Source organism: Papio anubis, chromosome X (assembly GCF_008728515.1).
Source record: "Papio anubis isolate 15944 chromosome X, Panubis1.0, whole genome shotgun sequence".
Taxonomy (NCBI): domain Eukaryota; kingdom Metazoa; phylum Chordata; class Mammalia; order Primates; family Cercopithecidae; genus Papio; species Papio anubis.
The window spans coordinates 1,983,767-2,009,740 of NC_044996.1; the positions used below are offsets into that span (position 1 = coordinate 1,983,767).

The 25,974-nt window shown below is 59.5% G+C and overlaps 1 protein-coding gene across 1 annotated transcript in view; it reads right to left on the reverse strand.

Annotated features, from left to right (window-relative positions):
* Positions 1 to 4: 4 nt before the first annotated feature.
* The window catches only part of ATP2B3 (ATPase plasma membrane Ca2+ transporting 3), a gene marked incomplete at its 3' end in the record, with an annotated part of 39,238 nt that continues 13,268 nt past the window's right edge, over positions 5 to 25,974 (reverse strand). The window contains exons 2-13 of the mRNA XM_031660909.1: positions 20,506 to 20,839; positions 15,399 to 15,596; positions 15,029 to 15,286; positions 14,514 to 14,639; positions 13,787 to 13,912; positions 10,749 to 10,790; positions 8,906 to 9,070; positions 8,072 to 8,286; positions 7,199 to 7,441; positions 6,608 to 6,849; positions 3,605 to 3,839; positions 5 to 43 (exon numbers count right to left, since the gene is read on the reverse strand). Of these exons, the coding sequence (XP_031516769.1) occupies positions 5 to 43; positions 3,605 to 3,839; positions 6,608 to 6,849; positions 7,199 to 7,441; positions 8,072 to 8,286; positions 8,906 to 9,070; positions 10,749 to 10,790; positions 13,787 to 13,912; positions 14,514 to 14,639; positions 15,029 to 15,286; positions 15,399 to 15,596; positions 20,506 to 20,713 (2,097 nt within the window). The remainder of the gene's footprint in view (positions 44 to 3,604; positions 3,840 to 6,607; positions 6,850 to 7,198; positions 7,442 to 8,071; positions 8,287 to 8,905; positions 9,071 to 10,748; positions 10,791 to 13,786; positions 13,913 to 14,513; positions 14,640 to 15,028; positions 15,287 to 15,398; positions 15,597 to 20,505; positions 20,840 to 25,974) is intronic.

Sequence of the window (25,974 nt, forward strand, 5' to 3'; positions counted from 1 at the left end):
CTGTGATGCCAGCACGCTGGCATTTTCGGATAGCTTCAGGGACCTAGCAGAGATAAGAGAGGTGGGTGGGGTCATCGAGGCAAGACGTATTTTGGGTTGAAGCAGTACCCCTTCCTCCATCAGATCTGCGGCCGGCCCAAAGTCCAGCAGAGATGACAGTAAAGCCAAACCATGGGTCCCCATGCAGGGCCCCTGTGGAGGCATGGGCCCAGAGGAGGCCCAGAGGGTGGCAGGGCTGTCCCGCCCCGGCCAAGCCGCAATGAGCAGGTGCTTGCCTCCTTCACTGTGTCAGGCCCTGGGAGTGCCAGGCCCTGGGGACCAGTGACGACACAGATCCAGGCCCTGATGGCAGAGGCATGGCAGGGAAAAGTCACTGGAAGCTTTACGCTGTTCAGGGGCACCATCAGACTCGCATCTGGAAAGGTCACCTGGGCGACCATAGAAATCACCCAGCTCTGTCAACCTCATTTTCCAGCTGGAAAACAGACACGGGGCTGCTGAGCCAGGGTCAGCCTGGGTTACAGACAGGCTGGCAGGGGACATAGCTCTAAAGAAGAAGGAGGAGGGGGCCTCGCACCCTCAGCCACCTTGAGGGCTCCCAGGTAGCCAGAGGGTCCACCACGGCTAGGGTGGGCACCTGGACTCCTCTCTCACTTGCCTCTGTAGCTTATTATGACATTTTAAAACAATATAAAACCTAAGACATTTTTCTCAGGAGTTAATCTTTTTCCTAGTGTAGTTTTGCAGGACAACATATCTCTCTCCTCTCCAGGGGAAGCAGAACATAGCTTTGGTTGTGTAGTGCACATTTCCTTTTTCAAACACAGATGCTCCTCAATTTACAATGGGGTTAGGTCCCGATAAACCCATGATAAGCTGAAAATACCCTAAGTCAGAGATGGCTTAGCTCAGCTCACCTTACACGTGCTCAGAACACTTACATTAGCCTACAGTTGGGCAAAAGCATTGAACACAAAGCCTACTGTGGAATACAGTGCTGATTATCTCGTGTAACTCACTGAACACTGCACTGAAAGGGAAAAACAGAATGGTTGTATGGGACTCGAAGTAAAGTTTCTGCTGAATGCGCATCGCCTTTGCACCAAGTTAAAAATTTGTTAAAAGTTGGGGGGCACCTGCATCATATTAGATTCTGGAGAAAGAGAAAGAGGTTCCCCAGTGCTGAGTGGAAAGCACTGCACGGGGTTGAGGGCGGGAAGCCAGGAGACCGGCCGGGAGGTGGTGGCATTGTCCCAGTGGTGGGGGGACAGGGAGTTGCTCTTCAGGCTCAGAGACAGAGAGACAGGGTCAGGCAGCTGATGCCACTGAGGTGGAGGGGCAAGGGGAGAGGAGAAGAGGAGCCAGGTTCAGAGTTTGGGAACCTGAATGAGGAGGTCAAGCCTAGGCAGTGGGGCTTGTGAGCACTGTTGGGTGAGTGCAGAAGCCTAGGTGTGGCCAAGCCCCCAGGCCTAGGGAGCCTGGGGTGGGTGGAGTAGACACGCAAGAGCAGGAGCCAGGGGCGGGGCAGCCGGGAGAGGCCAGGGGAGGACATTGACCTGGGAGTCCCGGCATGCTGGCAGCCCCTGAGGCCATGGGCAGGGGGGCTGTGACCTTTGCCAGGGAGACAGCTGGGGCCCCGCTTCAGGCTGTGGCAGAGTGATCCAATGGTCCCTGCAGCGAATACCACCAAGTGGCCTCGCTGTCAGCCTCGGGGACACTTTCTACTCTCTGAGGATCTTGGGGTGCTGGATAACAAGATCATGAGCCACAGAAAGACAATTCTCCTCTGAGCCAGTGAATGCCTGGCCCTGAAACGTCTGGAAGCCACCCTCTGCTGCCACCAAGTGGCCGTGACGAGCCTGAAAACCAGCAGTTGCGAACCCAGGCCTCCTGCCTCCTCAGGCCCAGTGTGTGTAGCCCGGTTTCTTCCCCAAAGGAAGAAACCCTCAAAGGGCCCCAAAGGGCCAGGCCAGGCTGTCCTTCCTCGCCTGCTCAGCCCTGCTCCCTGCCTTCTCCCCAAGGCCCCACAGCACAGCAGCCAGCCAGGTGTCTGGAGAAGTTGCCAGTGGCCCCCGCTGGCCCAGCTCCAGCATCAATACCACCCCTGCCACAGGCTTCCTGTGGCCCCCCAGGGCCCAGCCCCGCGGGCCCTCCTCTGGCTGCAGCCGTGCCACATCTCCAAGCACCCTGGCAGGTTTCAGTGAGGCCCTTGTGCCTACTGCCTGTTGTTGGCAACCAGGGCTTCACTGGGCCCTCTGTGTGTCCTCAGCCACCACCAGGCTGGCCAGTCTTTGTGGGGGTCTGCCCAGCCTCCACAGCCTGGCCCTGTCACTGTGGTCTACCACTTGGATTCTCTCTCAGCCACTCGCAAGCTGGGAAGGAGCTGGCCCTCTTCCCCAGGACCCTCTGGCAAGATTCCTTCCTCCGCTCCGTGCTTCAGTTGCTCCCTGGTCCAACAGAGGGACTCGATGGCTCCTGAAGGGAAAGGCCTCTAAGCCTGTCCCCAAGTGTGGCCTTGCTTCACCTCACCAGCACCCTCTCCTTCTGCTCTCCCAGGCTCAGCGGGGTCCGGGACTCACGCCACTGCCCACCATCGTGGGGCCCATTGCCCTCGCTGGACTTCTCTGCCCTGTCCTCCGCTACCACCCATTTTCTCCCAGGGCAGGTTTGAGGTGCTCCCTCTCCAGGCGTAGTGACCATGTTCTCCTCGGGGCGCAGGGCTGCTCTGTTGACATGACCCCATGGCTGGTGTTTAGATGCACTGTCTTTGAATCAAGTGTCTTTGCTACGTGATCCAATACATGCATACCTGTCTCCCAAAGGAGAGCCCAGAAGCTTCTCCTCCCGGGTTACACCTGCACCCCCAGGGTGGCTCCTACAAATACAAGTTCTCAGGGTGATAGGCAGGATCAAAGTGGCCCTGCTTCTGACAGAGGTGGGTGCCTTGCAGAGGCCCTGGGGAGACAGAGGGGTACCCCACACCTTACACTCTCCCTCCGGGGCTGGCCATCCTCCAGGCCTGGATCCCTCCAGCCTCTGGGATCTTTCAACAACAAAGTGACTTCCCAGCGTCAAGGCTGTGGCATCTGCCACACAGACCTCAAGGTCTCCCTCGTCTGGACTCCCCTGGTGGCATCGTCCATATGGAGATATGCTTCTGGGCTCCCTCTCCCACCAGGACCTTTGCTATGAGCTCCCCACGGGACGTCCTGACTGTTGAGTAGCCCCAGCCAAACTCTCAAGCAATAAACGCCCACCCTGTCCCCCAAACCTGTGTCCCCTCAGGCTTCAGCACCACCTCCAGTCCATCAGTCCTGGGCAGATCAGATCCCAAATGTCGACGGTCTCTCTGCCACTGCCACCTTCTCACCTGGTAGAAGGTGGAGCCTGAGCTGGGCCCATAGGCCAAGCAGGAGAGGCCTTCCAGCAGGCAAGACAGAGCCTTTGTGCGGGTGCCAGGGCGAGAGCACCCAGGACAGGGCTCAAGTGTACTACGGAGGGACCGCAGCAACTATGTGTGAAGGAAGGCCACCCCTACCAGTCTGGACAAGCTCGGGCAGAGGGCACAGTTACCAGGGCAGCTCACAGAGAAGGCAGGGACTACCTCGGGCCGCACGGGGTCCTCAATGCCCACGACAGCTATGCAGGTGAGGTCACCCACGACCTCGTTCTCGTTGTCCCAGTCGGGCTCCTGGCCTGCAGAGAAGTCCCGGTAGGCGATGCAGATGGTGCGGAGGCCATCGCAAGCCATCGGCTCAATGATCTTCCTCACCATGTCGTCCCGGTCCCGAGGCCGAAAGCCTCGGAGTTCGCCATTGCTGTTTAAGATGTTGGTGCACCTAGGCAGGGGGTGGGCAGAGATGAGGTGGAGGTGGGGAGAGAACAACAGGAAACAGTTCTGGTAACACTGGATTGGGGGCTTAGCCAAGGACTGGGGTCCTTATCAGAGAGGAGAGCCCCGTGTGGGAACACAGACACACAGGGAGAACACTGTGTGACAACAGGCAGAGATTAGAGAGGGGCAGCTGCAAGCCGAGGAACACAAGGACTGGCGGCCACCACCAGAAGCTGGAGGAGGCAGGATGTGTCCTGCCTGACATGTTTTGGAGGGGCTTCAGCCCTGCCCAGGCCCTGATTTGGACTTCTGGCCTCCAGAACTGGGGGAGAATCCATTTCTGTTGCTTGAAGGCACCAGGACACTCATGCACTGCTGCAGGCTGAGAGACCAGGAGAGAGGGAGGCAGGAGTATGCGGCTCATGGCAGCTCCACCAGATACTTCATGGGACAAGGGGGTGGAACATGGGCAAAAACTGAAGTCTGTGGACAATCGCTATAACCACATTCAGGCAGCCACAGCCTCAGTAGAGCACTCATGACTCCAGGAGTTTCTCAAAAGGGACAGGACTAGGAGGATTCAGGTGGGGAGAGGAGGGAGCAAAGGAGCTGAGGGCCACAGAGGTGGGCGTGGTGGAAGAAGCCAGTGGGGCTGTGAGTGCCAGGTGCTGCCACTCAACAGGAGGCTGGTGATGAAGGAAATTATCATAACAGAAGCTGTGCAGACGGAGGGCCTCCTACGGATGTGGATTCACCCACAGAGTCCTCACACCCCTCCCCAGAGATAAGTATTCTGTGATCTCCATGCTGCCGGGGAAGCTGAGGCATGGGAGTAGGGGGAGTAACTTGCTCATGTATGCACAGCCAGCAGAGTGAAGCTGGGCTGGGCCTTTTATCCTCAGTGCCTCAGTGTCCCCCAGTGCCCACCAAAAAAGCAGCACAGAAAGAGGGCTGAGGCCCCCACACCAGCAGGGATGGCTCCAAGGAGGAGGTGGTCCAGGCCCTGGCGGTGAACGCTGCGCCTGGCAGAGTTCTCGGGAGAGCGCTGTGGGTGGGGAGGTCAGGCAGGGTGCACTTGGTGGTCCAGTCCACTGAATGCAGGAAGGAGGGCTGGGCCTGGGCCTTTGGGGAGCCCTGGGCGTTCTGCAGAGGACCCTGCCCTGAGGGCCCTGGGATGGCAGTCATGAGGAGCCAGGTGGGTGGGGGACAGAGACGCCAAGGCCAAGGGTGTGGAGTGCGGGAAGGCTGAGTGGGAGTGGGGAAGCCAGAGCACTTGGAGGTGACGCTGTGCGCTCTCCCTCACTTTGTTCTAATAGCTTTATTGGGATATAATTCACGCACCACACAGTCCACCCATTTAAAGTAGATAATTCAATGGTTTTTAGTATAGTCACAGAGTTGCACAACCATCACCAGTCTCCAATTCCAGAAAATTTGCATCATCTCTAAGAAAATTTTCATCATCTCTAAGCAACAACAAGAAAATAGATCAACTGGACGTCATCACAATTTAAAACATTTGTGCATCTAAGGACACTATCAAGAGAGTGAAGACAGGCCACAGAATGGGACAGAATGTGTAGAAATCGCATAGCTGATAAGGATCTAGGATCTGGAATATATAAAGAACATTATAGCCCACCAATAAAAAGACGAACAACCCAACTCAGCACCAAGCCAAGGGCTGGGACAGACATTTCCCCAAGGAAGACAGGCAAATGGCCACTCAGCACATCAAAAGAGATCAAAACCACCAGGAGATACTGCCTCATACCCACAAGGATGGCCCCCCCATCAGCACTGACACACCAGAAAATAAGTGCTGTTGAAGATGGGGAGAAGGTGGAACCCTCCTATGTCACTGGTGGGAATGTGAAATGCTGCTGCCCCTGTGGAAAACAGTTTGGTGGACACCACGAGCCAGTCATTTCTCTCCTAGATGTCCACGCAAAAGAATTGAAAACATGGGTTCAAACAAAAACTTGTACATGAATGTTCACAGCAGCGTGACTCGCGACAGCCAAAAGGTGGAAACGACTCACGTACTGGTACACGGATCAATGAATGAATGGACCAACAAAATGTGCTTTACCATACAATGGGATATTACTCAGCCTTAGAAAGAATGGAAGTTTGGGCTGGGCGCAGTGGCTCATTCCTGTAATCCTAGCACTTAGGGAGGACGGGATGGGTGGATCGCTTGAGCCCAAGACTTCAAGACCACCCTGGGCAACATGATGAGACCTCAGCTCTACAAACAATTTAAAAATTAGCTGGGCGTGGTGGCATGCACATGTAATCTCAGCTACTCGGAACACTGAGGTAAGAGGATGGCTTGAGCAACAAAACAAAACAAAACAAAACAAAACAAAACAAAACAAAAAAGGAAGGTCTAATACCTGGGTGAAACTGAAAAACTTTACACTAAGGAAAGAAACCAGACACAAAAGGCCACACACTGTATGAGTCCCTTGATAGGAAATGTCCAGACAGGGAAATCCATCCAGACAGGAAGCACATGAGTGGGTGCCAGGTCTGGGGAGGGGAGTGGGGTGGGCTGCTCATGGGTCTGGGGTTGCTTTCCAGGGTGATGGAGGTGTTTTGGAACTGGTTAGTGGTGACGGTTGCATGATATTGTGAATGTGCTTAATGCCATTCAACTGGACACTGTAAAGTGGTTGAAATGGTGAATTTTATGTTTGGCCTCTTTTACCACAACAATAGCATCAGAAACTCTGCACATACCCTGGCACCTCCCTGCTGCTCACTCACTTTTTCAGCAGGATCTCTGAGGCCCCCTTGCTGAAGAGGCGGAAGCCACCGTCGGGCATGCGGATGACTGTGCTCATGGACTTGCGGACCGAGTTGAAGGTGTATACTTTGTAAAGCTTGTCTTCCGGGATCTGCTCGCGCACGGGCTGGAAGTCTCGCTTCAGGTCCAAGACGAAGCCCAGCAGGGCGCACTCCGTCTTATTGCCCACCTGGCGTGGGAGGGCGCCTTCCTTCTCAGGAGGCTGCAAGATGAGGAGGGCTAGCATGGCACTGGGGGCCTGTGACCACCCTCCATGCTGCCCCTGGAGCCCCAGCTCTGTCCCCTTGTGGTCACCATATTGTTAGGGTGTGGGAGGCGGGGAGCAGAGGAAGGTCTGCCTTAGCTACAGGCAGTTTCCCAGCCAGAGCCACCTGTGAGGCCAGGGATGGGCAGGAGGGTAAGCAGCACCCCAGAGACCACTGTGGCTCTGGGCCAAAGTTCTCAAGGGGGGGGCCTAATGAGTACCTTGCAACAGCTCACCTGGCACCCTGGCCAGGTCTCTCCGCTGCTCCCACCCCCAGCCCTGCCCGCCCGCTTCTGCCCCAGCTCACTAGTATTTTGGTGGTATAGGCACTGTTGATGGAGATGGCATGGACCAGGAGGTCGAGGATCTTAGGGGTCAGGGCGCTGGGGGCCGGAATCTCTTTGTAGTGGGTGTCCCCTAGGTAGGACTGGACCACGGTCATACGGTTGGTGGTAAGTGTGCCCGTCTTGTCAGAGCAGATGGCTGTGGCATTGCCCATGGTCTCACAGGCATCCAGGTGGCGCACCAGGTTGTTGTCTTTCATCATTTTCTGCAAAGGGCAAGGGTATGGGCATTTGGCCCAGGTGCTTGTTGGGGTGGGGGAGTGAGAGATGTCAACACAAACACCGCACGACTCTGTTCTGCTCAGTTAGCTCCACGTGTGGCACTAAGAACACTGGGGACCTCGGTCAGCCCTGAGCCAATAGCAAGGCTATAAGGCATCAGAAACCTCATGCAACGGTGGGGGTGGGATGAGCACCTGGGACCTTCCCTGCCCGAGCCCCCTCTCAGTTACCCACCCACCAGCCCTGCAGCTCTCCCACCCCACCACCCCACTCCTGGCTCCCTCCATTCCTCCCACTGCCTCCCAGTGTCCCAGGCCCTCTGCTGATTCCCTGCCTCCCCACTGCCTCCCGGCCCCTCCGTCCTACTGCCCACATTGTGCAGATGCTGACCCCTGGGTATTCCACTGCCTGCCTGCTTTCTGGCGCATCTCATGCCCAGGGACTTGAGCTGACAGATCAGCAAAGCTGCCCCCTGGGTCCCTGCTCGGCACCTCCTCTCCTCCCTTGAGCCATCCTAAATGTCCTCCAGTTTATACTGCTGCCAAGGCGCCCAATGACTTCTTACCCCAGTTTCCTAGTCTGTAAACAGTATCAACTGTAAGTTTTATGATTACCTTGACAGAGTAAGCTAAGGAGATGGTGACTGCAAGTGGCAGGCCCTCTGGGACAGCCACGACCAGCACAGTGACACCAATGATGAAGAACTTCACGAAGTATTGCACATAGACCGGTGTGCACTCTGCCAGCCATGTCCGGCCTTCCAAAACAAACGTCTCGATCACAAAGTAGAGGACCAGGATGATGACGGTGATGGCGGACATCACCAGCCCTGCCACAGAGGAGGGAGGAGAGGAAAGGGGTTGCCACGGGTGAGGGAAGGAGGGGGACAGGAAGAGAGAAGAAGAGGTATGGGCATGGTCTTGGAGGCATTTGTGAAGGCCTTGTAGATTTGCATTGCGTTTCAGGATAAACAGCGCGGGCTTGGCTCAGCAGGTGAGCTGGTGCCTGTTTGCAAGGGGGTTCTGCGTGGCCTCTTCTGGAGTTCTGCTGGGGTTGGGGAGTGGACTTTGTGGCCTGATGGCACGAGAGGCACCGCTGGGGAGGGCTAGCAAGAGTCTATCCTGCACTGCCCCCGAGAAGTTGGGGTACCAGCCCTGCATGCCCCCAGCTGCTTTATGAGCCTTGGGTAGGGGCACCTCATGGGCAGTGGCTCAGTGTGTGACCTGGGGTGTTTGTTGAGGGTTTGGGATTTATGCTCGCTAGGGAAGGGCTGCACCAGACCCCGATGGCCACTGCCGGCCCTGGCCTGTGCCCCTGGCTGCCTGGCCCACACTTCACCTGCCACATTCCTTCCCACTTGCTCTGCACAGCCTGGGCTCATCTCCAGGAGCCCAGTGTCCTCCACGCCCAGTCGATGGCCTGGGCCCGCCACCTCCTGCTGTCCCTACCTGCTTTCCCGATCTGCACCGCTAGCTTTGTGAGCTTTCCCTGAAGGACAGACTTCTCCTTCTTGGGTGCGTTGGCTTTCTTCTTCTCCCGCTCCTCCATCTCCCCACCCTCTGCGCTCTTCAGGGGCTGCATCTCCATGGCCACTGCGCCATCCTGCTTCTTAGCTGCACACAGAGGAACCCCATGGCCAAGGTCAGTGCCTGGCTGGGGAGAAGGGGTTACAAGGGGCTTTTGTGGGGTAAGACATGCCACACCATAGAGAGGAGACGGGATTCAGTGGAGCTCTCCTATTTCAAGTCTATCAACTTCCCATCTCTCGCCTCCTAAGCTCAAGCCCTCTTGGGGTGGGTGGGGTGGCTCCAGCACTGTTCTAGGTGGGACAGAGATGGTTCTCTCGGGAGAAGGGAGGACAGACACAGCACAAGGAATTTGGGCACACAGACAGGATGACCAGTCCTGAAATGCCCCAAATAATACCTGAGAGCAGAGGCCTGTGGCCCAAGGAATGTTCCAGAACCCTGAGCTGACTCATCTGCCTACTGCTGTCCGAGCCCCCTCCTACCTCCCTTAGGGAGGCCCAGGAGCCCCATGCACTCTCCTCCCACCAGCCAGCCCTGCGTCTGTTCAGGCTCCATCTGTCCCTCCAGCACCCTCCCTGTCTCTCCCCTGGAGCAGACGGCTCCTCTCCCTTCTTCTCTGGTGGGCCCTGTGCTCCTCATCCTTGCTGCCCTCGACATGGTGGGGGTGTGCCCCCCACTCTGGCTCCCTCCTCTACCCACTCCTCTGCTTCTGTGACTTCCTCATCTCCCTCCCTGCCAAGCTCTGGTCGCACCCACTCCACAGCCCAGAGTAATCCTGGCCACCCCACCTCCCTCTTGTGCCCAGGGACCGACGCAGCGACCTGGGGAGAGCAGACTCGTCTTTCTCCCTCACTACTCTGGTCCCCGATCCACTGGGGCTCTTGGCACTACCGCCATCACCTCTGCCTCCTCCTGCTCCTCCTCACCTGCCAGCCCGAGGCCATTTGCCATGGCTCCTCTTCCGAGTAGCGTCAGGACACAATTGCCCCACGCAGCTGGTCCCCTCTAGCTTTGTGCCCCACCTGCTGCCACCTCCTCAACCCAGGGCTCCAGCCATTGGGCTGTCCCCCAGTGCCCTCCCAAACCCAGCTCCATACTGGGCGTTGCCTGGGTCATCTCTGCCCATGACCTTCCTGAGGGTCAGGACCTGCCTTGTCCCCCATGGCCTCCCAGCACCTAGAGCTGGCTGCTGCATTGGCCCATATCTCCTCTCCTCCGTGGGCCACGGCCAGCCTCCTCCCCCCTCCCCCCACCCTGTCTCCTGCTTCCTGTGTCTCACAGCCAGGCACACGCTGGCCCTAGGGTGTCGGCACCTGCCAGGCGTCTGGGGCTGAGAGGAGAGCCGGGCCTCTGGCCCTCAGAGGACCCCTCTGTCTCCCAGGTCCACAGGCTTGGCTGAAAGGAAGCTGGCCTGGGAAACACTGACTGGGACCCAGAACTTCAGGCGAGTCAGCCCTTCTGGGCCTCAGTTTTCTCATCTGGCCAGAGTGGACTCGGGGCACCCACTCATGCTGGGCTAAGGTCTCCTCTAGGTGGCTGGGCTGAGCTGCCAGCAGTGTCTGTGGCCAGGATGCCCTGTGCAGCCCCAGGGGTGTGCTCTCTCCTCCCTCTGCACTGGGACGGGACTGTGCAGCCCACTCACCTGGTCTCCAAGTGCTGCTCCTGCCATTGAGGCAAGTGACCCTCCCCCCACACTGTGCCCTCCACCAGCCCCACCCCCAGGGCTCCAAGCTAGTGGTACCCAAGCAGCGGCGCCCGTTACCTTTGGTCTGGCTACTCTCCATGGCCCCATCCTGCTGCTTGCCTACAATGGAAGAGGGATGACAGACACGAAGGCTTGAGGACACCGTGTGGCACATACATGCACATGCACAGCACAGCCTGGGGGCCGCGTGGCAGAGGGGGTGGGGAGGAGGGGCCTGATTGCTGGTGACCCTAAGCACTGCCCACCGCAGCACTTTCTTCATGCCCCGTCCTCTCCAGGCTCACCCCGTCACCACTTCCCAGCACACGGTCACCATGAACACTGGCATTCCTGAGCCAGACCTCTGCCCAGGGCTCCCCCTTGGGCCTTAAGCTCAGCCCTACAGTGAACCCCTAAAGCCAGCCTTGGAAAGGCCCTGGGTCACACATAGCTGGCAGTGGGAGGTTCCTGGAAGCTGGAACCTCCCCAGGTCAGGATGTCTGCTCCTTGCAAACCAGCTCAAGGGGTTCACTTAGATGGCCCCTAACCCCTGGAAGCCAGGCAGACAGCACCCAGCTCCCCTTGCCTAGGGATCGGTTTTCCCTGCAGTCACGTCTAGCAGTTAGCTCAGTGTGTGTGTGTGTGTGTGTGTGTGTGTGCACTGCAACCTCCACCTCCCGGGTTTAAGTGATCCTCCTGCCTCAGCCTCCCAAGTAGCTGGGACTACAAGCATACACCACCACGTCCAGCTAATTTTTGTATTTTTAATAGAGATGGGGTTTCGTCATGTTGGCCAGGCTGGTCTCGAACTCCTGACCTCAAGTGATTCACCCGCCTTGACCTCTCAAAGTGTTGGGATTATAGGCATGAGCCACTGCACCTGGCCCCAGTGTGTGTTTTAAAGGGACAAAGGAATGAGACTCTAGGACTCTGCCGGGTGCTTTTAGGTCATTCATTGGTCAACCCAGGGCTACTGCACAGGAGTGCCAGCCTGAGCACTAGCACCCAGCAGCCCTGGAAGGCCAGGCTGGCCCCAAGTGGCCCTATCCAGGGGCTCAGGTGGTGGCACAGCCGCCCCTTCTGAGAGCTGCAGTTAGAGGAACTTCCTGGGGGGCCCCATCTGCACCAGCCCTAGCTCTGGAATCCAACCAACTAGGGCAGGAGGGGCTTGTGGCCAGTCACCCATCCAATGGCTCATGTCACTGGGCATCCAGGGACACAGATGGTGCCAGGTGGCTCCCAGGCAGTTGGGGTTGGGATCTGGGGTCCCCAGGCAGCAGGGAGAGCACCGCTTCTCCCTCAGCCAGGGGTGGGGCATTGATCAGGCCTTCTTTGCCCAGGGTTCCTGTGGGCATAGAGGGCCTTCTTGCAGGGAGGGGAGACCCCCATGGACACAAGATGGCAGTGTGATGACCGCACAGCACAGCAGGGGAGACAGCAGAGCCTTGGGGCCGTGGGGGCCTGAAGGAAGCATGGACTCCAGACCCAGCCTGCACACAAGCCCTGGGAGGCCTCTGGAGGAGGGAGGCAGGGGGAGGCTTGGGATGAGTATTGCTGGAAGAGGAGGGCTGGGCCCTGCCAGAAGAGGCAGGAGTAGGGGGAAGGTGAGGAGGGGAAGCACACTTGGAGAAAGGTGCTTAGGAGTCAAGGTCAAGAGACAAGAAATAGGGGGTTGGGTGCAGGTAGAAGGCAAGTATCCTAGGCATGTACTGGGCAGGCTGCACCAAACAATGGGGATGGGGCGGGAGAGACGGGGAGGGTGAGCAGGGAGCCCCCTGGTCTTGCTGCTACCCTTTCCCCAACTGGTCAGCTGCTGTTCTCCCTCCAGGGACCCCTCAGGTTTCCCTTCCTCCAGGAAGCCCTCTAGCTCTGACTCCTAAGTAACACAGCCTGAGGGTGCTGGAGAGGAGGGGCAGGTGGGGCCTGGGAGGGGCTAAGTGGTCTTGTCAATTTCAAAAAAAAAAAAGAGAGGCCTGAAACAGTTAGGGAGGACACTCTCATTTAAGGTACAGAGAAGGTGAGCAGCCTGGGGAGGGTGGCTGGAGACTCCAGAGGAGCGTGGGTTCCTGTGGACGATGGGAGAGGGCAATGTGTGCAAGGCATGAGGAGGCAGCCCAGGCAGGGGCAGCTGGGCTTCCCAGGACAGAGGCCTAGGGACTCCAGCCCAGCCCAGATGAGGCTCAGGGCCGCCCATTTGCCTGTGCACCCCCAGGGCACTCACTGGGGTGACACTGCACTGAGCCCTACAGGACTTGGTGCCACAAAGAAGAGCCGGTACAGGGAGACACAGGCCCAGGCTGCCAGAAGGCAGGGCTCGTGGAAGCTTCCAGGCCACAGAGGGTCATCCAGGTACTCCCTTGCTGCCTCCTGGGGTCAGGGCTGACTTTTCCCCCGGGCCCTGACCGCCTGCCCCACGTCCGCACGCCCCGCGCACTGGCCCCAGGGCCCTGGCAGGAAACGGAGCTTTCCCATGTGGGTGCAGCTCCCCTACTGTGGTTTCGCTGCACGAGTGGCCAGAAGGCAAGCCCAGGCCAGACCAAGGCCGCCCAGTCAGAAGGAGCTGTGACAGCAATGTGATCTTGTCCATCAGGGCCTCTCTGAATAGTCCTCAGGTTAGAGGGTCTGAGGACTCCACCCACTGCAGGGCCTGATGGTGACAGCTCCAGCCACACGGCAAGGAATGGGCCCTCCTGGCTCAGGCTTGCCTAGCTTTGTAAGCTCCAGGGCAGGGCCACCACCCACAGGTGGGCTGCCCTGCCCTCACCTGTCCCAGCCTCCTCTGACCTCTGACCCCCACCTCCCTGGCTGCCTCGTGGCCCCTGTCCCTCTGACCCCATTCCTGCCTAGGTAAGTATGGGATCCCGAAGCCTTTGGGGATGGTGGTCTCAGGGAAGCTCCCTGTCCACAGCACTGGAGGGGCTCTTGGCCTGCCGGCCCTTAGGGGGAAAATCCTCAGAAGAGAAGTCTCCAAGGAGAATCAAAAGAGAGGGCCCGGCCTCCCACCCACTTGGGCTGGCTCTCCCTGAGCCCTCAGTGGCACCAGCCCGCAAAGAGAGAATGGGCTGCATGGAAGGAGCTCCCACCAGCGCCAGGGACTGGCGGCACTGCTGCGCTACCTTTCTTATCTTTCTTCTCTTCCTCCTCTCCACCAGCTCCAAGCAGCGTGAAGATGATGCCTGTCTGTGAGTTCACACCAACGGCGGTCACCACCATTCTTCCAGAACCTTCCATGACATGAGTGCCTGGAACAGCAACACAGAGACTGAGACAGGAATTTGCACCACCCAGTGGGAGACATATTCAGTGCCCACAACTTGTCTCCCAGGGTCTCCCAGAAGCAGGGACGCAGCGTCCAGGCCGCTAGAGGCTGTGTCCACCTTAAAACTAGGCTGAAGCCTCCTCCCTGGCTTGGAGGGGACCCCGAGGCCCACAGGGCCCACTTAGGGCCTCCAGCCTTCCTGTCCCGTTTCACACTACGTTTCCAACTGGGATAAACACTGGGCTACGTTGAAACCTTCCGGAAAGGGAACACTAGCCCCACTGGATATTGTCGAGGGGCTGGATTTGGGAGAAGCACAGTGCTGTGCGGACCCCCGCAAGCCTCTCTGCTTGGGGCTTCCCATTCAGGACACAAAGCACTCTCCTGGGCCTGGAGGGCCAACTGCCTCGCCCTGTGGCTGGAGCTGCCACGATCAGGCCTCATGGTGGACGGAGTCCTCAGAGTCCCAACCTGATGGTTATGCTGGAAGGCCCTGGTGGACATTATCCTGTCCAGGCCGCCTGCTGGGCTACATGGCTGCTGACGCCCCTTGGTGCCAGGCTGGCCAGGAGGGTGGCCCTCACCTGAGAGCAGCATGGGATCTTTGTCGGCTGACTTGCGCACATGGTCAGACTCGCCCGTCAGGGAGCTCTCGTCGATCTTGAGGTCATTGGCCTGGATGAGCACGCCGTCGGCTGGCAGCAAGTCGCCTAGAACACCGGGAAGCAGAGGCCTTTCTCCCCACCACCTCCTCCCAGCTGCCCCAGGGGAGGTCCCGTCAGGTGCCGTGGGCCGCCTGGGAAAGGGACTTGGGAGCCCTCCTCCTTCTGGGGAACGAGGACATTTGCATCCTTTGTAGGGGGGAAGCCCTCCACAGAGGCTGTGGGGACAGCTGATTCCTGGGGGGCCTGCTGTGTCTGAAACTCTCCCACTCGGCCCTGCCCGGTGCTCCCCCCACCTCCCCCACCTCCGGCCTCCTGCAGGTGGCGGCACCCATGCCGCCGGGGAGAACCTGTGCTGGGGGTCTCCTCTGGCCCACCCTCCCCAGAAGCAGGAGCCGAGCTTCCTTGACAGGGTAGGTGAAGACCAGGGCACTCACCGTACTTGACCTGGGCAATGTCCCCCACCACCAGCGCAGCCACGGGGACCTGGAGGAGCTGCCCGTTCCGGATGACCGTGAACTTCTGCTCCTGCTCAATTCGGCTCTGCAGGCCTCGAAACTGCTTCTCCTTGCTCCAGTCATTGAAGGCTGTGACCAGCACCACACAGATGACAGACAGCAGGATGGCAGCCCCCTCTATCCATCCAGCCTCGGCCTCACCCTCATCTTCTGTGCCTCCTGACACATTCCCGCAGGCTGCGCCAAGGACAAAAGGGAAGCAGTGGAGGAGACATCACCATCCTGTGACCCTCTCTCGTCTCAAGCCCCATTCCTCCCCCTCCTTCCAGCCCAGGCCCCCGGGCTTTACCTTCACTCTCCTCTCCCGGCGGCGCATAGAACGAGAGGCCCAGAGAGACGATGGCAGCCACCTCCAGGATGATGAGGGTCACGTCCTGCAGGGCCTCCCACACCAGCTGCAGGAAGGTCTTGGGTTGTTTGGGGGGGATGAAGTTCTGCCCGTAGATCTGCCTGCGCTTCTCCAGGTCATTGGTGTTGTCCGCCAGGCCTGCGTGGTGCCCGGGAAGCACAGAAGGAGAGGATGGGATGGGACGGGCCGGCCTTGTGTGTCCCAGGCCTCCTACGTGGCCCTGCTTGACTGCTCCTTGGGTGGCAGCAGCCCTCTGGGGCCGTCTGGCCAGCGCCTGGCTCTCCCTCTAGACAGGAGCCTTTCTGCAGACCGCTGGGGGTGTGCACGTGGGAGTGAGCACGCGGCCCTCTGGCTGCTGTCACGGGGAGTCCCTAGCCATCCTCCTCCTGACACACAGATGGCAAAACAGGCCAGGAGGCTCCCGGACTCCAGCAGGTCCCAGCTCCCTGTGCTATCCTGGCCACCTCCATACTACCGCTGAGGGGGCACGGAAGGCAGGGGACAGGACCCAACAAGGGGGCACAGAGGGGGCCCAGTAGGGTATTGCCAGGTACAGCCAAGGGTTGCTAGGAGACAGGACAGAAGAGAACAGCCAACCGTCCCCTGGGGAGGAGAGCAAGTGTCCAGGGCACTTTAGTGGAGACATGGGGAGGGCCACCAATCAGGGGAGGCAGGGATGGCACCAGATGCCAAAGACTAGGCCAAGGCTCTGTGCCTGTCAGGAAACACCTCTCTTGCTCCTAGCCTATGAATTCCCTGAGCAGGCTTGTCACCAACACCCCGCTCCCCAGCTCTGTAAGATAGGGCCAGCCAGTCCCAAAGACTGGCAGTGTCACACACCCCAACATGTGAGGATAGGAACAGCCTGCAAAGAGGGTGGGCAGGGCCCGAGGGACTGGGGCATGAGCATGGCCAGTGACAAGGGATCGGGAGTCTCCAGGGTGCCTGCGACTGCTGGTGACAGGGAATGGAGGCCTACTTTCCAGAAGTTTCTCAGGGAAGAAGCAGTGGGGAGGGAGCATGAGAGTTAGTGGGAGATGCAAGTTCTTGGGTCCAGAGACCCAAAGAGGAAGAACGGTGTCGCGTGAGGAAAGAGAGGCATGGGAGTGGGTTCCCGGTGGGGAACAGGCAGGGAGAAGCCAAACCGGAGTCACGGTGCTGAGGGAGGAGACTGGGAAGTCTTCAAGCCTTTTCTGGGCTGCATGGCCTCGCAGGGGTCAGGGAGACACTGCCCACCCTGGGCTGCTCATCAGCTGCTCTCTGCAGGGCGCAGACAAGGCGACTGAGGCTGGAGGTGGAGAGGGCCCTGTAACCATGAGTCAGAGCTCTGGCCTGTGGCCCAGGTCAGGACAGAACCTACGCTGCCCGACAGGACCCGGCGAGCACAGGGCCCTCAGGACCCAGCCGCCTTGGTTCTAATGTAGCTCCAGCGCCAACTTTGAGCCCTCAGCCAGGGCTCACGGCTCGTCTACATGGCGACTTGAATGACACCCAGAGCCATTCAGAAGCCCCAAATGGACTTTGCCTTCACAATCAGAGCCACTTGTCCCTATCCAATTCTGTCACTTGTCATCCTTGAGGATGCTCACTTCTCAGTCTTCCTTGGCCTGAAGGTACTGGAAACTTACATGTGTGACTGGCATCCAGGCCTGGACACCCACTCAGCCACTTTCTACCAGGGTAGGCATGTGGCATGACACCATCCTCTGGCCTCACCCTTGGCCCCAGGATTCTCAGCCCCCGCTGATGCGGAGGAGCCCTCCCCGGGGCTCACCCGGCGCCCGGTGCTGTGGTGGCCATGACCAGACCCACACTGACACCTAGTGGACAGAAAGCAGCTTGCAGCTCCCAGCCCTGGGCAGCTGGGCTTACGCCTGCCATCTGCTGCAGGGACCGGATGACCAGAGAGCCCAGCCCCAGCCCATGGGGCACTCACAGTGGGTCTGGGAAGGCACACAAGACTCCCCAGATGACTGGAGAACAGGCACATGCTAACCTTGGGGCTTCTGAGGAGGGATAGGGGTAGGGGTAGCCCTGGCCGCAGTGGAACAGAAGCTGTCGCCTGCAAAGCCACAGCTCATTCGCCCCAGCTGGGTGATGGCCACATGGCATCCTCCCCACCCAGAAGAGCCGCAGCTGTCCCTGCCTCTCTCCCCGTGGATCAGGTTTCTTCAGGAGCCAAAGGCCTCTTGCTGAGGCCTGAGCCTGCCCCAATCGGGAGCCTGGGGGTAACTCACGACCTCATTTCCTGGGTGGTGGGGAGGGGGCTGGGGACCAGGGACCCAACTGAGGGGTGTGCACCTCGCTCCGGACTGGGACTATCTCCTGGAATTACAGGAGCTAAGCCAGGTGGAGACAGTACTAGGGAGTACAAGACCCCCCAAGTGACTTGAGAGCAAGCACATACTATTCGCGGGGCTTCTGGGGTGGGAGAGGGACAGAAGAGGCTCCCCAAACACCTGGGGTCTCCACTGCCCTTAGCCTGGAGCCTCCATGCAAGTCTACCTCCTGCCTGCCTCACCTCACATGCCCAATTTGTCCCTGAGAGCAGACGGGACCCCTGGCCCATTCCCCAGGAACTCCCTCACCCTAATCAGCCTCTCCCTTGGCCTTGATCTGCCCTTGCAGCTGCAGCCTTGCTCGTTTCTCCTTGGCCTACACAGGCAGCTGCCCTTGGCCTGGCCCTGTGGCCTTAGCCTTCCTGTGGGCTCGGGGTCCTGATGGCTGCCCCACCACAGCACCCATTGACAGGGAAGAGGAACACATGCTTCCCCAGCAGGCCCGAGGGCAGTCCAGGTCCAGGGCATGGGGGCAGGGCTGGCCAGTTGGCATGGACACAGATGGGCTGCCTGACTGGAGCAGAGGCCAGATGCCATCGGAATTGGATTAGGAGCATATCGTGTCGGCTCCCAGCTAATCCGCCCCTCCTTTCCAGTACTGCCTGTGGAGCCCAGAGGGGGACCGGGTGGGGCCAGGTTCCCGGGCGAACCCAACTCTGAGTTCAGCCTGAGACCCAGGTTTCCTGACAACAGCAGCGCGGTTTCCAGGATGGGTTCTGGAATCCTCTTGGAGTGCTCCCAAGGCAGGGAGGGCAGTGGATTGACGAGTGTGCCACCAGAAGATAAAATTCCCTTCCCGCAAGGCACCATGCGCCATAAAACACCTGCCCCACGGGGGAGTGCCTGCCTCCTGGGCAGCCCCAAGTCTGCCCACCTTGTCAGGGGATTGGCATGGGGCTTGGGGCACAATGAAGCCAGCTGCCCCCGTGGCTCAGGCCCTTGTGTCTGAGGAGGACTGAGGGGCGGGCGGGTCTGAGCACCAGGTCTGGGTGCACGGCTGGGCTAGGGGATGCGGGGAGAGAGTCACCCGCTCCTGGCACTGACAGCTCAAGCCCGAGGACCTTGAGGGTTGAAGAGGGGAGGGGCCGGTCCTCTGCTGCTCGTTCTGTGGGCAGCAGATCCAGGCCTGGCCGGCTCCCTGCACTGTGGCCTTGGGGACCCAGGTGCTTGGAAGCCCGTCAGAGGCCAAGCCACCCACCTGTGTGCCTGCCCTTCTCCGTGCCCTGCCTCCACAGGCACGCAAGAACTCCTGAGCTCCATGGCAGAATCGGGCAGGTTCCCAGGAGCCTTGACATTTTAAATATTTAACAAGGCCTGGCAGACAGGGGGAAGAGCAGACAGCTGAGGCCCATCTGCTTCCTTTGATCTGGGAGAGGCCAGAGCCCTTGTAGATAAATGGCCCTCCACCCAGCCTCCTCGGGGGCTGGGCAAGGAGGAGGGAAGGCAAGAGATGCTCGGGAGTGGAGCCAAAGACATCGGCCCCAGCAGCAGCTGCACTGCGAGGGTGTGTGCGGCGGCGAGGCAGGATGTCACAGGCGCATCAGCTCCAGGGAACAAAGCTAGGGAGACCCAGGTAGACCCCAGAGTTCCTGACCTGGCCCGCAGCCCCCGTCCTCCATCTCCACTCCTCCCTGCAGCCTGAGTGCCACCTGCAGACAGATGGGGCCGAGGCCGGAGCCACAGGAGAACAGTCTCTGGGTTGAGGGTGAGGGCAGAGTGGGAGGCTGGAGGTGCCAAGGAGCCTCGCGGCTGGGAGCAGAGGAGATGGTTGGGCCCAGGCGTTGCCCAGACGGGTGGCAGATCAAATCAGCCCGCACTGGCTGGGGCACAGGCCTGGCACTAGGCTGGGATAGCCCCAGCAGCCATGCCAGGCATGCAGGGCCAGAGAACGCTGTGGCTCCTAGAATCTGGGGCTGGGCCTGGCTCCTGGGGGTCCCCGCTTCATGGCAGACCCCAGCAACCAGGGCTGGGCAGGCCTCACAAGGCCGGGTGGAGCATTGCCTCCCACGGGGACAGTCAGGCCTCCACCCCAGATCTTTCTAGACAGTGCTCACCAGGCTTTCTAGAGCCTCCCTCAGCAGTGAGACCGACACTGCCCTGGGCTGGTGCCTCTTTGGGACAGCCTGTGGCCAGTCAGTGCCACCTCTGATCAGCACTCTGGGCCTCCCGTGCCCCAGCTTCAGCCACCCCTTCCCGCCAGAGCCAAATGGCTCTGTGCCATCCCCAGGCCATCCTCTCTCTTCCCAGGAGTGGCCCTGATCACCCGCAACTCCGAAGGCTTGCGCCCTGCACCCCTTCCTTCTGTTATGATCCCCCTTAACTGAACACAGGGTTGAGCACACCGGAAATCTCCAAATACAGAGATGGGGCTGTCTTCCTCCTCCCCACCCTGCCCTGTTCCTTGGAAGGATTTCTGTTTGGGGCCCATTCCGCCTGTGTGTGCATCCCATGAGGTACCCACCTCCTCCCCAACCTCACTCTATAGAGCAGAGAACTCCTGATTATGGAGGCGCGGGGACGAGGGGTCAGGTCACACCCCCTTGAGGACCCAGGTTACCCAGGGCATCTCCTCCTCAAGGGAAATGGCTGAGAGGAGGGGCACAGGTGGCTCTTGACCCTGGCCAGCCCTGGGGGTAATGACACCTTCAGGATGCTCCTCTGAAGGCTGGGAGCAGGACTGGGTGGCACGCAGCCTGAGAGGGACTTACCCTCTGTGGGTGAGGTCTTCAGCCTCCGGCAGAGCCCGCTGACATCCCCGTAGGCCTCCTCGATCTTCTGCAGTGCCTCGGCCCCTCGCAGCTCCATGAGGGCACGCAGCTCTGCCAGCGTGCACCCAAAGCCTCCAGCGTGGGGGGCATCCCGCTGCTGCTGGGGCTTGGGGTGGAACTCGATGGAACTATTGGCCATGTCGCCCATGCTGCCTGTCAGGCCTTCTCACAACTGCAATGTTGGCTCAGCCACAGCTGGGGACAGGCGGCCACCTACGGTCCCAGTGCCCAGGCAAGGTTTGGCAGTGGTGAGAAAGCTGCTAAGCGTGGACACCTGGGGAGACGGAGGCGAGAAGAAGCCAGGGGAGTGGTTGAGACACAACTGAGATCCCATCTTCCAGAATATTCTCTGCAAATCTTCACTCAGTCTGTGCCATGACCCTCGAAGTGCAAAAATCACCTCCCAGGCTGGGCCAGTGGCCCTCATGCTCTGCCAGGCCCCACAAGCCAGATCACTCCGGGGTCTTGCCCACCATGGGTATCCAGAAACTGGAGGGCTTGCCCAGGTGGGGAAGGGGAAGTGTCGATGCCTCCTGCCGGGGCCCTGCAGTGGCTAACACTAGCTATAGCTGGAGGCAGAGGCTCTCACTGCCCCCCAAATTCATTTGGGAACCCACGCTGAAGTGAGGGCAGTGTGCTGGGACTGATCAGTGGCTGGTCTTGCCCGTGCCCCACCACCAGTCCTGGGCTTGTCCACTCCGGTTCACTCCCTGCTCTTGCCTAGTTAAGATGCGCCCTGTGCAGCGGGCATGCTGTGAGTCCCTGGTGGTCTTCTGGTGTGGCCTTAGTGGTTCACGGTTTCTGTGGCCCTGAGATTACCTGGGGGGCCGGGGTGAGAAAAGGAAGAGGGCTGGAGGAAGGGTGGGAGACAGGGGAGGGGAGAGAGGGACAAGAGGGAAGGGCAAAGAGAGGGAGGGAAAGGGGGATGGAGGGAGGGAGAAGAGGGAGGGGATAAAGGGAGTGGCTGAGGAGAGGAGGAGCGGGCACACCGGAGAAAGCCAAAGCAGCCACAGGTCGCTGGCGAGTCTGCCAATGTCCCGGCCCACAGCATGGTGCCACCCACTCCCCTCCACGTCATTCTTCCCTCCAGGTGACAAAGTAAGGGGCTAAGGTCTCCCCACACTGAAAGCATCAAGGCCACGGCCCTGGCCACACTGCCTTCCCCCTCTGCCAAGCATTGCAAAGTTGTCATCCCTCTCCTTGGCCCCGGGGCAAGGATCCAAGGACCCGCTGGTGCCCAGGCTGCCCCTCCTGCAGCCATTACAGTGTTTGGCGGGGCCCACTGCAGCTCCTCTCTCTCTGCTTCTTCCCAGCCCGAGCTAAGCCTGCCACATCCTCATGGAACTGAAATGGCCTCAGTGTACATGGCCTGGCCTTGACTTCAGCCAAGAGCCCTCCTGGCGGCTCAGCAGGGCCCTGACCCCTCGTCTCTGGGGAAGCTCCTGGCTCAGAAGCATCTGTTGGAAACTAGTGGCCCAGAGCCCTGAAGAAAGGGGAGAAAGCCCTCAGGCAGCCAAAGCAGACATGGCCAAGTCCATGGCCTTATTTTCAGGAGAAGCCCTGGTGGATACTTCATGAAACGTCCATCCACAGTGACCCACGTTTAAAAAGCATGCACACCTGCGTGTTTACTCTCACGACACTTTGCACATGAAGCAGCCTTCACTTCTGGAGATGTGGGGACAAAATGATGGCCATGTGCCTGTGCCATCCTCTCTCCCCACCTCTCCCTGCCCTGTCTTGCAGTTGGTCACCTGACACATATTTACCGAGCAGCTACTACATGCCTGGCAATGGCTCGATGTGCTGGGACAGGTGCTCAACAAGTCTCAACTAACCCCGTCCCTCTCTGGCTGGGACAGGGAAAACGGCAGGCCCAAGGGCCAAGAGCTGCAGAGTTGCAGCTGGGGCAAAGGTGAGGCAAGGCGCCTGGGGACAGGCCTGGGGGAAAAAGACTGGAAGGAGTGAGAGCCGAGGAGAGGGGCCAGGACAGCAAGCGAAGCTGTCCCAGGTGGGGCGGGCTCCTTCTGGAGGTGCCGTGTGGATGAATTGCCCTTGCTTTTGTGACGTGGGAAACTGAGGCTGGCTTGGGGAAGTGGCAGAGCCAGAGGACAGCTGGGTGTCCCGCTTCTGACCCCTCAAGGCAGCAATGGCAGCTTTCGGCTGTCACCTGGACTCCTCATCTTCTCGAGACAGCCTCCCCTCCCCACCCCAGGACCTTTGCTTGGGATGATGCACCTGCCAGGGCGCCTTCTCCCTGACTCCCTGAGCTCCAGTCACCTCGTGCCTTAACAATCCCACCATGTAGCAACTTGGTGCCACTGTCAGGATCAGGCTCTGCGCCCCCAGAGGGTGACAGAGTGAATGGCTTGTGTGGTAGGCTCTTGGGTGGCACACAGCCATGACAGAAATGCTTGTTCCTTAGAGCAGGGGTTCCCCGTGGCACGGTCACTGAGGACTGGTGGCCCTCCCCTGGCACGTGCTCATCCTTCCTCCTCTGACCAGGGCATACCCAAGGCCAGCTCTGTCTTCCCCAACCCGGTCCCTGCCCCTGATGCCACAGCAGTGGCCCAGACAGAACCATAGCAGGTCCTACAGCTGCTCCTGACTGGTGCAGCCATGGCTGTGTCTGAGTGGACCCGCAGTGACTCATAGGGAGGGCAGTGGGCAAGGAGGCAGTCCTCCCCTCTGCCATGGTCCTGGGGCCAAGTTCCTTCTCCTCGGCTGGCCCTGCTGGCCCTCCCCACTGCAGGATCCCCATCCCTCAACAAGCAAGCTCCATGTCCTGTGGACCACCTCATAGGTCTCCCTCCAGTCCAGCAACTCGTGACGACCCTGCTGTGAGTCACCCCTTTTCCTGGTTCAGGCACCATCGCTCCAGTGGGCCCCTGTTTCAGTCTCCCATCCTCATCAAGCAAAAGGCCAGATTCCTTCTGAGCACCTCCCAGCCCCACTCCCGCCCCAGCCGCACAGCCCTGCCAGCTCTGAGCCCTGACCGCAAGCCCTCTGTTCCCGCTCCACCTGCTGACCTCCGATGAATCCTCTTAGTCACAATTCAAGTGGAACATTCTCCAGGAGTCTCTGCCAGTTCCCCAGCCAAAACTGATTGCGCCTGAGTCTATAATCCCACGACCCGTTCCTATTTCACTCTGCTTGGCATTGCAATGATCTGTGAGCATGTCTCCCACGAGCTAGGTCCTAAGCTCTTTGAGACACGTGGTATGGAGTCGGCAGGAAGTCCACCGCGTGGTCAGTCCCGCATGTGGCCGGGGACCTGGAGGAATGAGTGAATGGGGGCCTGGCCCACAGAGGAGGAGCTTGGAGTCCTGGGAGGCGGAGTCTCCATCCTGGAGGACAGGGTGGGGTCAGGGTGCTCTGCTAACCCTCATCGTCTTCATGAATGCAATAGGCTATAGGGCAGACAGGATCCATCAGTTAAAGTAAGTCCCGTTTAGAGTGACTGTTGGCTGCTGTAGAGACCAAATGGCATATACTCTGCTTTCCTGGGTTCTGTATAGGCCTGGGTGATGGCCTCCCTGAGTCCCAATAAAGACAGCAGTCATCGCCGAAATGGCCAAGAACTGAAGTGACTAGGCCTATCAGTTCTGCAGGCCTGACAGAGTTTCCTGCCTGGGCTGGCTGCCGAGAACGGTCTGTAGGCACCAAAAGGGCAGGGAACATACCATTTCTGTGCTCTTTCATCTTTCTGACCTTAACTGGCTTAATTGAAATGAGAACCTCCACAGAGGGGGCCTCGCACCTTCTGGCATGTGCACCATCCCCGCACAGACTGGCTGGCCTCGTGGTGGGAGACAGCCAGGGGGGTCCCTGGCTGCTTCCTCCAGGGGCTGCTGGAGGGGATGGCCCAAGTCCAGGCCCATTATTCAGCCACCTTCTGGACTCTTCCCTCCAGCAGGGCCCAGACACCCTTGCCTCCCCACTAGGTTCAAACAGAGTGCCTGCTCCCCACCCAGTGACTCAAACCCACCCGACCAGAGACCCAGGGGTCCTCTTTCCCCTGTGTTGTCCCTCCCTGGCTTTGGGGGCTCTCCCAGCACCTCCAGCTTAATCCCCCATGGACTTCCTCCAGACCCCGGACAGCTCAGCATCCTCCAGAAGGCTCGGCACTTTCTAAGTAGGGGGCACCCCCGCTCCCATGGGGCCCCTCTCAGAACCCCATGGCACACACTGAGTTTTGAGCCCACATCTGCATGCCAGCTCTTGACAGACATGTTTCTTTCATTGCACCCTTGGAAACACCCTACAAAGACCAGGAGAACTCTCCCCGCCTTACAGAGGGGGAAACTGAGGCTCAGGAAGGCTCCTGCTCTTGCCCTGGTTCTCCCAGTCCTGCCTTCCATGTGACTTGAGGTGGGTCACGGCCGCCCTTGCTGGGGCACTCTGATGGCACCTCTCAAAGTCTCCCCAGCAGGCCCAGGCTGCACTCCACTTGGCCACCTGCTCTGCCTTTATGGAGGAGAGGACAGATGGAGGGCGAGATCCCACCACCGTCCTCCAGATCTCAGGTGATGCACACATTGGGATTCACCCTGTTCTCTTTCCTGAAAACAGCCCCACTGCACCCCAGCCGAGCACCCCTTCAGTTTCTGGGGTCTGTGTGGACATATATCCCCACAGCGATGGTGGGGCATGTACTGCTAGGAAGTCCCAGCTCCCGAGTCACTCCGTAGTCACCAGACCCTCAGTGATGAGAACATGTGGCCCCTGGGGGTTCAGACCATCTGGATGCCAGAGCCAGGCCCAGGATGCTGTGGCCCCGAAGCAAGAAGGAAGCAGAACTCAGGGGCAAAGGGCAGGAGATGGAGGCCTGGGGGCCTCCCTGGGCACATGCCCTCCACTGTGGGCCCTCCTGGAGGCAGACTAACTATCACCTGCACCCTCCAGTACAGACCCACCAAGCAAGGGCCTGCCTTTCAGAAGGGCCCATCACTCAGCGACATGACTCACTACGGGGATTCCTTGAAACAATAGTCCCCCATCTCTGTCCACCTCTAGGCTCCTAGAACACAGGCCAGGCCCAGCAGAACCCAGAGAGGAAGAGCAAGCCAAGGCAACAGCGAGAGGCGCGGCCCAGGCCTCACTGATCGGGCCCAGGGTGGGCTCCTGGACCAGCTGGGGAGCAGGTGGGGAGAGGGCACGGAAGGAGGGCGTCCAGTCTGGCAGCCACCCTGCCCTCTCCTGGGCCTGGCAGGATCCTAGGCAGGTCGAGATGCTGGTGGCCGGTGTGCACCTGGGAGGCCCTTTTATCCCTGATTCCTCACATCTTCCTGCCCTTGCTCCAGGCCCTCTCCTTCCTGCACACCCCGCCCCTCCCCTCTGCTTGACGCACCTTGGCGACCACCTGGGAGGGGAAAGGAGGGTTCCAAGGACGAGACCTGCATGCAGCCA